This window comes from Neopelma chrysocephalum, unplaced genomic scaffold (assembly GCF_003984885.1).
Source record: "Neopelma chrysocephalum unplaced genomic scaffold, ASM398488v2 Primary Assembly neopelma1_42, whole genome shotgun sequence".
NCBI classification, from domain to species: Eukaryota; Metazoa; Chordata; class Aves; order Passeriformes; family Pipridae; genus Neopelma; species Neopelma chrysocephalum.
The window spans coordinates 4,952,766-4,970,845 of record NW_020897700.1 but is presented as its reverse complement, the minus strand read 5'-3'; the positions used below and the strand labels follow the sequence as shown (position 1 = coordinate 4,970,845).

The 18,080-nt window shown below is 33.4% G+C and overlaps 1 protein-coding gene across 4 annotated transcripts in view; it reads right to left on the bottom strand.

Moving 5' to 3' along the window:
- Positions 1 to 18,080, bottom strand: part of TUSC3 (tumor suppressor candidate 3) — a 117,895-nt gene that overhangs the window by 41,133 nt on the left and 58,682 nt on the right. For all 4 annotated transcript variants that reach the window (XR_003533169.1, XM_027676461.1, XM_027676462.1 and 1 more), the window contains exon 6: positions 16,235 to 16,324. Coding sequence is in view for 3 of the 4 variants with exons in the window: in XM_027676461.1 (XP_027532262.1) it covers positions 16,235 to 16,324 (90 nt within the window). In the remaining variant the exon portion in view is untranslated. The remainder of the gene's footprint in view (positions 1 to 16,234; positions 16,325 to 18,080) is intronic.

Sequence of the window (18,080 nt, the reverse complement as noted above, 5' to 3'; positions counted from 1 at the left end):
TTTAAAAAAAAAAAGTACATCAGGAAATGCTTTTAATTTTCTTTCAATAATATCTTCTCATATATGGTAACAAATTGCATATTTCTAAATGTTAAATGCTTCCATATTTTCAGTTTCTATACGCAGTCTATTATTCTTAGCTAATTCATTTGACCATCCTAAGAAATGCTTTAATTTAGCAATCAGTTAATTTCTTTTTCACCCTCATATCCATCCACTCCTTCCACTTAGCTATATATTTCTTGAACTAGGGATAAAGCATGTGCAATCAAAATATGTGTTACAAACTAGTACAAAAGTATCTTTAAAATCCACAAACAACTCTGGAAATTAAAAATATAAATTTGTAGACAGTCATCACAAGACATCAATGCTTCATAGCAATTTTTCAAGTCACTTTAGGCTTAACTCTATGGTCATAGTCACAGACTAATGATCGAAAACAAATTCCTATTCTTTTGACCTGCTCTGGGCCAGCTTCCAATAATTCTTAATAGAGGTGACCAGTTTTGTACAACATCACTGACTTAATACTATTGTTTAATATCAGTATTGATACAACTTTTTATGTTAAATGAGTAAATCTCATGCATTAGAGAGCCAAAGCAACCATATTTAACAAGAATGACATATGACTTATTTTGCAATGTTTGCTTATAAAATACCTGTGAGTGCCATTCCTTAATCTATATCAACTCCACATCCTATTTTCAGAAAACACTGATTAGAATAATTGAAAAAAAATGATGCTATGTTTCTGGAGGGAGGTCATTCCAGACATTTCAGTATATTTCAGTCTCATCCTAACAGTAATTCAAGATTCATGACACAGGTTCCTTGATTTTTATTTATGATGTCCTTCAAAACAGGTAAGCTGGTTAACAGAGAACTAAGAGCAACTTCAAATACAGATGCCAATTATTTAGCTGTCTTAAAGATGTAATAATTTTATTTTTAAAAGTTAGTCTGTGATATCAAAAGCTGAACTGAATCCCTGCTATCAGCATTGTCTTGGTAGATGACACTTTCTCAAAGAGGACTGTACATTATCATTATACAAACTAAATAGTTGAAAGAAAAATTGGATAAAAAGTGAAATCTTTTTCCATCTTGTTTCTCCTGTTTAATTTCTTTCAATTATTTCTCTACTTCCTTCATACATTTTGGATCCTTTTAGTACTATAAAAATTGCTAAGATTCAACCCGTTAAGGTACAAAGAGAAATGTGAAAGTATGTATTTCAAAATAATACCAGGTTAGGTATAAGAATTTACATTTTATATTTTTATCTTTTTAGTTCAATTAATTATTCCATCAGGAGCAGGAAAACTGAGAAAGAATGCATTTAACCACTGCTTCAACCATTTTTGCTTTCCTGGAGGCAGGTAGATAGGCAGGAGAAGAGATAAGGCAACTAAGAACAACAAAGTGGAAATTAACCAAAATTTAGCCCTCATTCTGTAAGATGAATACTCTAGACTAATCTTTCATGTAGTATAAAATATATATTATCAGCTATGTACCTTGCTAAAATCAGTAACACTCTGACAGGGAGGTTTTCAACTGGCAGAGTTCTTACCACAACATCCAAAGTTGATCTAAAGGCCATTGTAATGAATTCATCTTCTTGTCAAAAACAATGTTTGTTATCAGCCTCTTAAGTAATCCTAACAGGGAAACACAGACTGTATTAAGATTTGGATTAATGCCAAAGGAAGAACTATATGCAGGAATAAATAGTTACAACAATCACAAAATATGGACTACGTTGTATGAGACTAACAAGAAAAGGTCTAGCTTTCATCAGGGCCAGAATTCTGCCTACGTAGAATTGTCCAGGCACTTAGCATATTGGATGATTTCTGGATGTTAATTGTCATAATAACTTATTAGATATTAGGGGCTATTTTCATACATTTGAAATATTTGAGACTGCTGGTGAAACCCTAAGTTCTGTCAATCTTTCTTTGCTAACCTGTACATTAGAAGATCACGTATGAGAATTTCACTCAAGTAAAACACAAATATTGCTTCAGAAATCTAAATGCAGTAAAGATTCACAAGGCTACCTATATCTTATAGTTGAAATAACACATAATTCTTGTAGATATTATCTTGAATAACTGACATATTGCTAACAGTGACCTATAAAGAAAGCCTTTCTAGCTCTCTACAGTCCACCAGCAGTGGTTAAGACCTCGATTAATTTCAGTATAACAATGTAAAAGTTTAGCACAGTTCTATTACCATGTAAAATTTGCACAATACTTTTGAATGCACTGAGAATTTGTGCCAAACACAGAGCTTGAATGACTTATTAAAAAAAACACATACTATAGTGATCATAAATAGCTTGTAATAGTATTTGTACATTATACAGTGAGCTAGCTTTTATTCTGTATATTTACACTCCAGCACTACACTCTGAAGTTCTAACTGGCTGACAATTCAAAACACATCCCAGAAAGAAACATATATTTAATGCCAAAGGGGAGGTTAGAAATGTGTTTGAAAATTACTTTTTTTTTCCCCCAAAAAAATGTTCATAAAAATCTCTAACAGAGACCAGAGTGGAATTTCATACTGTATCAGGACCAACAGAAACATTCAGAATTTAGCTTAACAGTCTGACATATTTATCATTACATTAATATCTAAACTGTATTAAAAACTGCATTTCAGTACATGCAATGAGAAATTGGCTACACTACAAAAGCACTGATAATAGTGTTATCTCTTCTGTTCCAGCAAATATAACCTCAAAGAGGAAGCTTCCTCTATTGACAATTCAAAGCCTTCTTGAGTATTCACATTATGACTCTGACACTTGCATGACTGATAAGAGACAAAGTCAGAAAAAGTTTGAAGGTCATTCTTTTGTCTCCCTTGAAACTGGTATTTTTAATATCATCTAGCAACCCTTTTCTGGAAAACTCTCTATTGAGAAATGCACTGGTTTTGGGTAGATATTTAAATGCAACTACTGTACCATTGAAACTGTTCTACTAATTTCTTTTTTAGCTTGCCAAATTAAAATAAAAACATCAGGAATAATAGAACTGACCTTTAAAATGAAAAAAGGAAACACATCTATACACACCAAAGTGATAACTGTATTTAAAGATTAAGCTTTAAGCTTTTAAAATTGCTTATGTCTAGGATCTAAATATCAATTTGAATATGTATTTTTACTAACTTTTCAAAGAGTTGTAAAAATTATAAAAATATTAAAGGACTGAAAACTGTGTTTGAAAGTCATACATAAGAGGATATAAAAATATTTCTATAGTATGACCTGTTAAATACAGAAAAATTATATACATAGCAAGTTAAAAAAGCAAGTTACTTTCACAGCATATTAGAAATAAATATATGACAAAGCAGGCCAGGATTGACCCACTGTAATACTTCAAAATACAACAGAAAAACTACATTGAAATGTTTTTTTATGTTCAAGGGGCACAATATATTTTTAATATTATAATTAATTAATGCAAATTAATGCACATAAATAGCATTTAGGTATTAAGTTACTCTTATAGTTTCTCAGTTGAAAAATTAAATTTGATGATTAAACAAAAATTATATCAAAGTTATCTCTAAAACACCTAAAGTCAGTCAGAATGTTAAACTGAAATACTCATTAAAATTATTGTGAATTTGAGTTAGCTATTAATTACATACAGACACTCTCCCACCCCACCCCCCCATCATTTAGAGTCTCTTCTCAATGCCAAAACTGCTTTACAAATTCGGAATGAAGAAATCAGTTTACCCTTTGGTACAGTCATTTTCTAAACATTTATTCAAAGTGGCATTTTCACTGTCAATAGAAAATTACAAGATTGAAGAGGAAAGATCTTCATCTGACATACAGTCTAGAAAAGCATTTAAGTCAAGATTCTGAGAAGCCTACAGATGTTTGGTCTTTTCAAGAAATAGAGAAAAGAGCAGTACAGTGCTACTAAGACAAAAGCCAAAAAAACCCAAAGCTGTATCTTAGCTTTTGTTCATTTATACATATATTAGCAAGAAATAGATATACATTTATTTAATAACCCTTTATTAGAATATGCATGTTAAAATATAAGGCACACCTCCTCTTGGGAACAGATGTATCAGATGCAAATCTGTGACTGAAATATCTTCACAGAAGTAAAGCCTCTTGCTTCATATTAAAACAAATTTCAAAATTTGACTGGAAGAATACCAGCATTACTGATGTAAAGATGCTTATGTTGAGCTGCTGAAGACTCAAAGGATATTTACATTAGAAAGTATTACATATTAATTCTCCAAACCCAATATCCACACTACACATCTCAAGTGGTTCTATTTCACACTAGTTCCTCTTTGGTCCAATGGACTGAACAAAGCAGTAGCAGCTGGGAGTGTACTGGTTGGACTCCTAATGTTCACCTTCTGGCAACATTTCTTGCAAAAGTATCATAAGTCCACGTGTCCTACGTATTGTAAACCAAAGTACAGAAGCTGGGAATAAAGGTGGCCTGAGCTTCAAAAGAGCAACTCTCATCTGAAAGAGACACTGGTGAGAGTGAATATTTCAGGCTTTGGGGGAGGACAATAAAGCAGAGAGATAACTCAGACTCCACTCACAGAGAAGGATATAACAAAGGTGAAGAACCAAAAAGCACTCAGAAAAAGAACTTCTGTGGTAGACTGGAGACTAATTTCTGAGGTAGAATTGAAACAGATACCACTAACAACAGACCTCAGTGATCTGTACGTGACACCTGGCAGATTCCATCCTCAGTTACCTATTGGTTCCAGAAGAATCAATAATATTTTAAGTGCATTTTTCATATTGAAAAGGACACTGTAAAGACCCAGGAAGCATAAAATAATTTCAGGTAAAATTACTTGACTTGATTCAGTAAGATAAATTGAAATATTAAGGGTAACACATTTTAAACTTTCAATTTAAGATTTTTACATTTCAAAAGAGCTCAATTGAAATGGAAAATCAATGAGGGAAATCAGCCACACGAAAAATCTGGTGAGCTGAATGAATCAGAGAGTAACCGTTGAACTTAATAAAGTTATCTTGAATCTATATCTTGCACATGTTAAAAACAAACAAACAAACAAATAAATAAATTAGTGACCTTTCAGGGAAGTATTCCAGAACTGATTAATAATCCCAAATGAAATACAATGAACAATCAGAGCTTGGAAAGAGACTAACTAGCAAATACATTTCTCTCTTAAAAGGTCAAGAAGCTTAAGGATAAAATGAAAGTTGTCAAGAGGCAAACTGAGGTGGCCACACAAACGAAATGCAAACAGATAACTCAAATTTCAGTCATTAAAGCAGAGAACAAGCAAAAAAGTTAATACGCAGTAAAGGGTGGTAATCACCCTGTTTCTGAATTCTGTGTTAATGATGAATAAAAGTGATACAAGTGTCCACAGCTGACAGAATGCATCTAGACCACATAAAAAGCTGAAGGAAAACTCAAAAAGCAGAATTCTGAAATTAGTAAATAAATCTTAAAGCCAAATAACAATTTTAATTTTTTATGTGTGTATTTGAGCCAAGTTTATCTGACCATGTCATTGCAAACCTACAGAGCAGCATACACAGAAACCAAACCCATCCTGGAAAGAAGGAAGTAGAATTTCAATCACATGAAATGTTTTGAAATAAATTTTGAAATAAAGAACACTTGAGCATATGAAGGAACATGAAATACAGCACACTTAATCCAAAGAGATAGGTATCAGATCCATCAGGCATCCCTTTCTTAAGGGTGCTTCTGACAAAAAAAATGTGTTACTGTTTATCTGAACTTTGGCAATTCATTCTGTTACATGTATTCCTTGTATGAAAAGAACTCAGACAGGAAAAAAGTATCTACTATATAAACATGGGCTGAACATGATTCAATACTTTGATCTGCCTATTAAAAAAGTTCAGTCAAAATCAACGTACAAAGTGTTGCATCTGTGATTGCCCCAGTAATTGAAAACTTAATGTGAATATAAAAGGTGATACAAGAGCACTGTAAAACAAGTCTTGGAGCAAAACCTTAAGGTCAAAGATTTTGATAAGATAGACTTGCCCATGACTGGACAATGTACAAGGGCCCTTCCACTACTGCATACTCATGCAGTATGAATTGGGCTTTCAAGTTATTTTATGGATTAGCGCTATATAAAATGGTGTAGATGGTTGAATGAAAAAAAAAATTAAGAGGCAAAGGAGAAGGAAAACAATTCAAACCTATACAATGCATACCGACTAAACTTGTTTACTTGGTACTTATGTTAATAACCCAACACTACATTATTCATTAGCTCTAAAGACAGTAAGTTCCACTGAACAGAAGCTCATTAAATATATCAGCAGATGTGTACTTGTAAAATATATACAGATGTATAGTTGTAAAATCCAGGATTCTGTTGGAAGTTGTTACTTGTTTTTGTTTTTGATTTTTTTTTGTAGTTATCCTTTTCTTTTTCAAATTGCTGTTGCATGTTTACTGTTCCAGTTGTGCTGTCTGTTTTCAGGATTAATTCTGCCATGTGCTATACATGCTGTCTTTTCTGGAAGGTATGTTCTTCAATTTATACAGAAAATAATCCTCTGAGTAACAGTGGTTTGAATGTCTCTCTAACCTGCTTCTTCTACAATTTTTTTTTTCTCAGCTTTAAAGAGGTTTGTTTGGAGGGATTTCAATTGTTTATTCTTCAGTAAATGAAGCTTTCCAATATTTTAGCAGGGTTAGGGAATCATGAAATTAAACTAACAGGAGAAAAAGCCAGGAGAAATATAAATTAAAGTTTTTGTACTGTTTCTATTTTTGCAGTTACTCAAGTTTTGCAAAATATTTGTAGGCCTGAATTTAATCTAGTGGTTTTTAAGGGATGAGAGGAATACAGTGGAAAGACCACAGGCCTCTGTGAGCAACACCTCAAACGGCATATACATTCACATCACATCCTTGTGGTTCAGTATATTCCAGAGCTAATTAATAACTGTAAGTGACCAATTATTGGGATTTGAAATGACTAACAGCTGAAATTTAATTCAGTTTTGTTCTTTAATCAATTCTTAAAATCCATGATTAAACTGTGCACCTGATCCAATGCTTGCATGATCTCCATTTACTGTAGCATACTTCTAGTTAAATGCACATTCAGAAGGTAAAGTAGCTAACACTGCCAAAAGTCTCTCCAGTTCTTTATAGGGCCATACAAAAGGGCTGTGAGTTCTGCCATGTCCAAATAGTTCTGCACATTTCCAGCACTCAGTTTTGAAGCTTTGATTTTACATCCAAGGCATTTTAATGGTAGTATACCTACATGTCTTCTAAAGGCAATCTATGTCTTTTTTTCCTCATTTCCCACATTAACAATATCTTAAATTCCAGCACTGGACAAGACCAGATTGAATTGTTCTCTGTCTAAAAAAAAAAATAAAAAAAACAATAATAGAACTATTCTGAAAAAATTACTTTTTCAATGATTCTGGTATCGACCCACACAGAAGACTATGAACAATTCCTACTTTTATATATCTAAGAGGGATTACTCTGGTTAATATGAACTATGGAATACATTTTTTTTGTTTGAAATGTTTTTTAGATCCAAATTCTTCTTTCATTCTATTGACCTGTATTAGGAGTGTGAGAGGCTGGTAAATGCAGAGAACTTCCCTCTTTTAAATGGTAATGCCATTTTTAGTACATGTAGAACATTTTGCTATGCTAAGTGACCTCAGGACGTAAGAACATGAAGGAGATTATTTAATGCTTTTGTTTACTGCTCAAAAGCTAGACTTGCAAGATTGCCAGTAAAGAACTTTTTTAATTTGCATTGTACCTGAAGTTACAGTGCTCCAGCCTTTAACACCTTGAGTATAAATATTAATGATGGACTTTTAAGGGGAACAGTGCAAAATGCCTCTTTGCAGTACAAATATATACAGAAGAACTACAGTCTATTTCTAATAAATATGAAAGTTTGATTCTGGGAGTACTGAATACTAAGAATAGGTGATGCACACAAAATCTGCTTCTCAACCCACTTTTGTGCATAATATTAGCTTGATGCAAGATGCCTTTAAAACCTTTAAAGAGCAGATCAATCTCAGTTGTGTTATGCAGAAGCAAACTCTCCTGAGAAGGGCTACAGTTCTGCAATGGCTTTTTAAGAGATAGACAAATGTGCTTGTCTAAAGGCTAGTGCAAAACAAAAATAATTCCTTGTGTAAAGCCTACTACTTTGTGAACTTCTTTCTGAACAATGTGGACATAAAGTAAGTTTGAATCCTGACCAGAAATGAGGATAGAAGTTAAACAAACAAACAAACAAAAAACAAAACAAAAAAAATCTAAATTTTCACCCAATACTTTAGAACAGAATCCCAATAGCTTGAACTTGCCCTTTGGACGTAAGAGAAGAGCAGAAAGCTTTAACATTACTAACACATGTTGTATGGCATTTTTGATGACATAAGCATTACAGAATCTGCAAAATAGTTTTTATATTTCCAAGATACTTTACAATGACTATCAAGAAGACAAAAATATATATATACATTCAATTTCTTTTATAATTGCAACCATTACAATAAACAGAAGTACGATGCCAACCAAAGAACATTAGATAAACTGTATAAATTAATCTGAGAAATGAAAAACAATTAGGAAATAATGTCCTTAATTTATTGAAATATTCTCATTGTTTGTTCAAAAGGTGGACAAAATGTCATTTCTGCTATTGAAGCATTACTGTGCCAAAAGAAAAACAGATACACACGTTGCTTCAAGTTGATTCTCAGAGTTGTTTTGAATAGGTCTGCTGTTATAAAAATTAGTGATAATTTTACCAGTGATTTAGAAAAAAAAAAAAAAATCACAAACATCACCCCCCAGCCAAACAACAACAAAAAAAGTTTAACCCAGCAGTCAACCCTTCCCTTTACCAGAGCACCTACTCCCACATTCTGTTCCTATGTACAACCTTTCAAAGTACCAGCTTTTTCTGTTTTCATTTTTGTATAGCAATAGGTTTTGACTATCTGAGCATACCAGCTGAAGTTCCTCGGTTACTAGGGTTCAGACTCTGTATAATCTTTACATAATTTTGCTGCTAGGCGATGGGGAAAAAACCCAAACTACCTAGAACAGGACACTTTTAAGTCTCAAACTGAAAGGAACAAATGAGAGTAGTAGTAGTAACATCATTAACCTTGAGAATGTTCATAATGTTTCAAAAGAATACGTAAGGAAAATAATGAAAGTAGTGTGTGTGTGTCTGTCCCTGACTACATTATCTACAAGATGTCTGACAACACCTATAAAGAAAAAAGTTTTTAATCTTATGAATTATTCAAGGAACAGAAAATAAAACCCAGATAACCTGCCATTTAATATTCAGCAACTCAGAAATATTTGATATCTAACAGGTGGGATATATAGTACTACCCTACTGTCTTTTAGAGGCTCAGAAGAATAAACTGCATGTACAATAAAACTTTTAACTTAGTTTTAACTTTTTATTTACCTTTTAATTTAGTCTTTATGTCTTCTTCTACTGTATCTTCCTTCAGGAATAGTCAGTTAACATGAAAGGTTAGCCAAAGAAAGGAATTAATGCTGGCACCAGAGCTAGACAAAAAAATGTCAGAATAATTTTTGTTTCTGTGAAAACATACAAAAAGCATTTTATATTTAATAAAATATCAAGTAGCAAATAACTATTGCCTTGCAGATTAAAAAAAAAAATTCAAAAGTTCCTTATCTTCAATAAAAAATAACCACCAGAAAAACATAACCACAACAAAAAGGAGTCTCTTTGAACCGGAGGTTATGGGTGAATTAATCCATGAAGGACTGTCTGAAGTATGCTGCTTCATTTACATTAACACACTCAAATGCATGTTCCTTCTCTTGACATTGTTCACAGGCATAAGAGAAATCTAATCTGCTACACTGAAATGACAGCATTAGAGCTTACTAGCAAAACTATATGTAAAGGTAAGAGCTCACCAACATAAAAATGCACCAGGCCTATAGCTCTAAAAGGCTCTGCGGAATAGAAAATATTTTGGTACTTGCTCAGTAGTTTACAAGACAATTCCCAACTGCTGAAATTTTACTTCAGCACAAGTAACATCTGCACCCTTGTACTATAGATTATCTTTCTACAGGGAACAGATAAGAGTCACTAAAATAATCCATCAAAAATAGTGAAAGATTGAATGATGTTGTTGTGCAATAGAGAAAATATATTCCTTTCCTCACTTTTCCCTTCTCCACTCTCAAAGTTGTAAGGTTTTATAAGAAAACAAATCCTTAAGTTCTTTAATAGCTATAGGAAGCATATCTGCATGACTCTATTCAGAGCAGAATCTATACTGAGAAAAAATCTCTGACTACTCCAGGCTCAATTTTTTCTTGTTTCCAGTTTGGATATCGCAGTGGTATCATAATAACGCTAGCGTCACTTAAGCAAAAGTATGCTGACAGGAGCTCTGAAAAGCTGTGCTGCTGGGCTAAGTCCATGTTTTATTAACATCACTGTTAAATTCCAATTAAGAACTTGGCTAAATCAGCTTTTACTGAAGAGAAGGATAAAATTTACCTTGACTGTTCCTGAGGGAAATTAAAAACAAAAGACAAAAAAAAAATTAAAAAGTAAAATTAAAAGAATTCTGTGGATGGTCAAACAATAGAACAGGTTGGGGAATCTCTGACTATGGAGACATTCAAAATTCTCTTAGACAAAAAGTCCTGAGCAACCCGACCACCTCTGAACAAGCAGCTGGACTAGACAATCTTCAAAGTTACCTTCCAATCAAAATTATTTTAATAGAGAAGCCTCTTATCTTTTAACATCGACACAACCAGTAAAATCTGAGGAGACAGAAAAACTAGATTCCTGCCCGGCATTTAAGCTGAATTTAAGAACATGGCTCTTGTTCTAGCAGTAACAGAACAATATGAACCAGTTTTTCCCATGTGTCATTCTGGTTTTCTGTCTTAAAGTATATTTTACTGTATTGCGTTATCATTCTATCTCCAGATGCCTCATAACTACATATTTGAGGTCTCCCTGATTTCTGACATAAAAAGAGCTGTTCTGCAGAAAACAATTGTTTCAAATTAAACTAAATATATTCTAGGACCCCATCTGCACTTACCAAAAGGAAGGCAAAGAGTGGTGGACAAGGGGTGTTTATTAGTTGAAAGTGGTATCAGTCAATTAAAATTTGATTTCTGTTGTTACAAGAAGCAATTCAAATCTGGCAGGTTGCTTTTTTATTATTTCATTTTATTGGCTTTTATCATGATAGACTAGTTGCTGAATGCTTACTTGTCTAAAATCTGGTTTTACTTGATGAGAACATGTTCCATCTCTACTGATACAAAATAATGGCCCTTGCAATACAATGGCACTATGTGAACTTTTATAGCATGCACGTGTCCAGAATTGACCATTATAAGAATGCAGAGGTTCTAATGCCTCATCTCAGCAACGCTTCTGTCATGACTATTTTCCTACCTCCTTTTCTTCCCACAATAAGAAAAAGAGTTTCCCTGTATGGTTTCCCTGTTCTAGTCTCAAGACAGAAACATGTTATACAGAATGCCAGATACAATCAACCTTGTAATCTCAAAAATTAAGACAGATCTCTTACACAGGTTAATAATTTTCCCAACTGTAGTTTAGATATGATGTTGCCCAGTTGTTAATGTGCTGATCTGTTAACAGAATTAAGATTGTTTTATACTAGTTCTATGCCTTATACTGCCATTCGTTAACTTTTTTGACTAAACCATGACAGAAGTTTAATTTAAAGGCTTGAGAAACCTTTACCTCTTGCAGCTTGTGAATAGATTCACTGCTTTGATAATCACAGGAAAGCTATTTCATTGAAAACAGTCATAACATAAATAAAGCACAACTCATTTCTCTCCAGTATGTTAACATAAATAATTGGCTGTTCCCTTAAAATTTTGAGAAGCATTTCCAACAACAGTATAGTTTTGAATACCATAATATTGCACCAAAATATTTCTGTGGTAGAAGTCAGGTCAATCTCATACCTTATGTTAGGTACTGATATAATAAAATCTATATGAACTTTTTTTTTATCCAAAAGCAAGACAAATATATAATAACATATCACACAGTAAAGTGACTTTTGTATGCATTGAAACTGCTACCAAACAATGTTGCCACTTGCAGAAAAGTCAGGCATTACAAAGACAATCTTGGCCAAATGTACTTCAAACATGCTTCCAGATACACTGAAGGCAAAAGGACAATGTATTTACTGTGACCTACTGAGCTTGAAAGGAAGTAATTCCTTAAAACCGTTTCAAGAAATGGTTCCATATACTTTAATTAGACTCACATGAAAACCTTTGCATCAGAAACCATGAAGAATTAACTTCAGTGACATTTTATCCTGCTTAGCAGTAGAGGGCTAACATGAGTTAAGAATCCCAATATTCTTAGTTTAAATTTTTCAGAGTACCTTAACTTTGCATTGACAAATGCAAAAATGGTACCAGCAGTCAAGTATATGTTTCATTTAACTTCAGAAACATTATCACATATCTGTATCAGCAAGAAAAGTCAATAAAGATCAGTGGTTATATGTATACATATATATATATATATATACACCTGTGAAAGGTAAGTGATGGGGGGAAGGGGGAAGGATGCATCAACTCTAGAGTTGAACAAATATTTATATTTAATATGATATTATAAGGTATTCTATCTAAAAGATAAATTGCTTCCTCAGGACATAATTTGTGTTATGCTTAAGCAATTTTAACAGTATTTTAAATATAAGACATTAAAAAATACCCAATACAGTGGCAAATAATACCATTGTCTATTTCACAAAGCAGCAACTAATAACTGATAATAAAAACATAATATTTTCCTTTTCACACAAAAACTTTTCCAACTTCTAATAATTTCTTCTCAGAGAAGGAAAGGAAATTATGAGCTTTGGAAACCATGTTAATCCAGTATTTTAGATCAAGCTTGTCCTTTGCCCTGTTCTCATTTACAGCAAACTTTCAACCATTTTAAAGATGCAGTCTTAAGTATATTGCATAATAAAAATTGTGGAATTTGTATGCAAAATAAAACAAAAGGCTGTTAATCCATTAGAAGAGATACGTAAATGCTTTCTTAGCCATTGCTGCTATTTGATTAAAAGGTGATGAAAATCTAATGAGAATTCTTTGCTATTAGGTCAATTAAACAGCAGCAGAACTACCTCTGCAGAAGGCTCAAAACCATGTAACTGCTTTCTCCAGCTCTCTACTTGTCTCACCACCAGCTCTATTCAGATCAAGTTCTGAAAAAAAATCAGAACTTTCACAAGATTTTATACACAGACACCAACAGCATGTTTAGTTATCACACTCAGTCCCTGTAAAACAGGTACCGATTTTAGTGTCACACAGTCAGTAAGGGCCTAATCCTAAAAAAATTATTTGGCAAAAGATGAAGATCTCCAGAAATGAAAAAGAAATAAAGGATGTGCCAAGAGAGAAGACTAGCACCAGTTTCATCAACCTAAATGAGAACTGAAATAGCAAACAGTGTGATTCAGCTTTCTACATTAAAATTGATGCTGCTTTCATGTGGACCCAAAACCTGAAATTAGCTGATGGCAATGGGGAATAAAGGAACTAACTGCAACAATCTCAATAAGACAGCACATCAACTTCACAGAATAGACCACACAGAAATACAAAAATAGGGTTTGAAAGCTTCAAGGAATAAAATCATAGAGTAGTTTAGATAATCAAGCAAAGAATCATAACCCCAGTTCACAAGCCAAAAATTTTAAGAACTGGTAATGTTACCTGCACAAGATACTGGCAATAGTAAGTAGTGTTGTCTAAGCAAAGCAAACAGATGTCCTTTTATCTTTTGGAAAAAAAAAATTTAAGAAGAAATTGTCATCTAGAATTACAGCAAGAACAAAACATATCATGGGAGATATGTGAGGTAAGGAACAGTTTATGAAGACAGATTATTACCACTTTCAAAGGCTGCTGGAATATCAGGCCAGTACAGAACTTAACCACTAGCTCCTACGAAGTAAGAAAAACTTAGATCAGTAATTTTGAACCTAACAATAAAACTGTTAAGCTTGGTGAGCAATTCTATGCCTCCTCCTAAAATCAGAAATTTACATGGTGAGATTGTCAATAAAGTTTCAGAGTATTACATACAGGTAATCCTTGTACAAAATTGGCATGCAGATTTGGAATCAGTACTAAATGCTAGATGTTGGAAAGAAAGTGGTGAGTTAAATTTCATCCAGATATAAAGACAGTAGTTGCTGACTTAATTCACAGTGTGTTACAGTGAATTATCACGGTTGAGTAAATCTCAAAGAAGTGTTAGATAAGCACTTTTATGACTTCAAAGTCACAGAAAGATAGATAAGTGCTAGAAAAATGAAATAGGAAAATGTTCAATATTGCTATTTGAAAAAAACCCTCACAATATAAAATAGGTAAAGGTTTATAGAATACTTATTTGGCTTCTAACACTTCTAAAGTTAGAGCTTTAAATTAAAACTATACTGGTCAGTGAAAGCTCAATTAAAGCAGGATCTTGGTGACCCTGCATCTATCCTTTTTTTAATTTTTAGGATCTGACTGGTTTTACTTACTGATACAACTTATCTGAAGTCATATACTGCAGTAAAACCAAAAAAGAATGTATGTATGTTTACCAATACAATAGGTTAGTATCTAGAATTTAAAAACATCTTTACCATTATTTCCATTATTTAGCTGTGTGTGCTAACACTCCCAAAGTAGTAGCTTTACAGACACTCAGGATATGAGTCCACACTTGAAAACTTAGACAGTCCAGCACAAATTCAGGAATATGTTAAGATTGCCTAATGTAGGATATACTTCAGAAATAGGTCTTTAAGACAGGCAATGTGTATACAACCGAACATGGTAAAAACTAATTTGTCACAAATGCTGCTTTTTCTATGCAGTATTTCTCCTTTCTGTCACTCCACAGGAAAGCATCAAAAACTTAATACTGCAAAGCAGTAATGAAAAATTCTAAATTTTCATAAAGTGTTTTATTAAGATTATTTATTACATCATCAATTCTATTTCTGAATAACAAAGTTCACAGATGAAATCCTGACATTTTTATGACATCAGTATGCTGATAAAATGATAAAATGTAAATGCATAAATGCAGATTGGTAATCAAATTCAAACCATCATTTTTTGCTACTCCAATTAAGATATGACACTAAGGGAGTTAAAACAGATTTTTTCTTTAAGGCATAAGACAGTTTCCTTTAACTAGTGATGGCCAAAGCTGAAAATAGCTCAACAGGCCACTAGTTACTGAAAAGCTTCCTGATTGCTAAGTTCATTGCAAGTTCTGCAGATTCCATCCCAAGAAACTGCTTGAAAAGTGGTAAATAACAAAGAGTGGTAGAAACTTGACGAGGTCCTCTTTACTTTCCTAGTAGGCAAAGAGAGTTTATTTTTCTGAAGTCTGATGAGCATTTGCAATTTGTGAGCAGGAAGAAGCAAACAAGGTAATTCTTCAAAGACAGCAGTAGCGGGATCTAACTAATTTTGGCAATAGTAATTTTGGCAATAGTCAACTTAGTAAAGCTGATAAAGAATTTAAATTGAAGGAGCAAAGAGATACAGGATAGAGCATTCCATAAAGTTCAGTGGAAGTGTTACAGACATGATGGGAGATGGTACAAAGCACATGAAAATATTTGGTATCTCCTTTTCTAAATAAAATGCTCTGGACAGGAAGATAAAAGCTTACAAACCTCAAGGGTTTGTGTAAATGTAGTCTGAAAGCAAGAAACAAGAGAGATCTGTTTTTTACCATGTGAGGGAGCACATCCTACAAAAAGAAACAATATCTGTGTTTATCTTTGGGCAGCGGAAAATTGTGTGGTATGGAACATTTTATAACACATTCACTACAGCTAGGAGCCTCATAGAGAGAATTTTGGAGAACACAGCCACCCATGTCATTGCTGAAATTAGAGATGGTAGCACCTTTCAAACACCTATAATTCCAAAGACTGCTTGCAACTAGAGATTCTGACAGACTGTCATACAGAACTATGGAACTGCAATCTTTTGCAATTGTAGACTCACTGTAGCAAGTGACTGTCTATATAATGTTTCCCCTAAAAATAAAATTGAAATAATCAACTCACCACTTGTCCATTCTGAGGATTTTTATGCGCATATGGTGGTCCACGGATGTGATTCCACATCTGACCAGATGTCATAGCAAATACAACACACTAGGAAAAATAGAAAAACAATGTGCTTATTAACTTACCATGATGAAACCATTCTGCTGGTGATTCTTGCTTTAGATACGTAATTGTTCCCCTAACCAGAGACAGTATCTACCTCTATTTGAATTTGAGCATAGCGTCTTCAGATGTGTTGCTCTCATAAAATTCTCAATCACTTTTGTTATTCTGAAAATGAGTTAGCTCAAGATAGATTTTTCAAATCTCTCTTGAAATAATCTTATATTTATGTGCTACATTTGCACATCTATATGGCAACAAGCACTTGGAGCAGTAGAAGGTATTCATTGCAAATGTTCTGGAAACTAGTATTCAAGATTTATACGACCTTTCATGAAAATATTTCTGTCTCTAAATTCCATATGAATGTTTAGTTTACCTTTTTGCTTTCAGGTGTATGAAACGATATAAAAAGTCACAGAAAAAATCCAGTTACTAAAAAAACCCTGTCCTATTTTATGAAATTCTCATTGTGTGTCCTATATGACTGTGATTCATTTTAGCTATGACAAATAGCAGTGATTGAGTTGTTAGAAAAGTGAAATTCCCTACAGAGGAGTGTGAAGTTAGGTTAGAGATACATGACAACTGTAAAAACAGACTTAATTCTCATAGGAGGTCATTAGGATTCTCTTAAAGAGGAAAATATTGTATCTTTTGATTAACAAATGAGAAAAACAGAAATAGGGAACTTGTATAATCTAAATATGTCTTGTGTCTTATCAGTATAAATAATCCTTAGAAAAATTACAAGATAATTTAGATACAGTTACATATATGCTCATTTTTACTGTATATCAATATTCCCAACAGCACACTTAAGTCATACTTAAGTCATAAGTAGATGGATCACAAATGTAAAAATTCATACCATAATGACTAACTAAGCCAGGGTTTACTAAAACCCTTAAAGGATTTTATTTAAAGAATACTTAGTAACTCATTTGTGAAGTAAATATAAGCTACTGGAGCTCTGTATCCCTGTAAATGCAGCATTGTCACCTCTAGTAATATGAATAAATTTTGCCTTACTACTGAATCTTGTCAGGTTTTACTCAAATCTGTCTTGGTTTTCCTGGTTTTGGGTTTTGTTTTGGTGGAGGTTTTGTTTGGTATTTTTTTGTTGTTGTTGTTTGGTAGTTGTTAGGGTTTTTTAACTTCTTTAGCTGAAACAGCAATTTTTCCAAAGACCATGTGACTATGTCTAGTTTACATTACATTTGCTTATCTTCGCGTGGCTCATTAACTCTCCCTCCCCCCCCATTCTGTTTGGGATGAAACAATTATGACCAACACACTGATGGTGTGCAGGCATGAGATGACTGTAGAGACAGCAGAACTGTAAACACAGGATGCAGTGTACCAGTATGGAATGATAAGAAAGGATGCACAGGATTACACTGGAGACCCCAAGCCTATAAATATTACACCAAGAGTAAACAAAGAAACACAGATATGGGAGCTCATCAAAAACAGTTTTAGGGCTCTAACAAAGGGAACAAAGGACAAGCACCCAACATATGGCAGACCACCACCATTTACCCAGTAAATTCTGATGTAAAATTTAGTTGCAGATGAGTGAAGGAAGCACAAAGCATGAAATAGCCCCTAAGACCCTAAAGCAAGCAGGAAGAAAGCAGCAACATCATACTCCTCCCTGGAGGAGAACCTGGAATGCTGACAACTCACCATAGTACCCCATCACCCCAAACCAAAGCCAAAGAATGATCTCGAGATATAG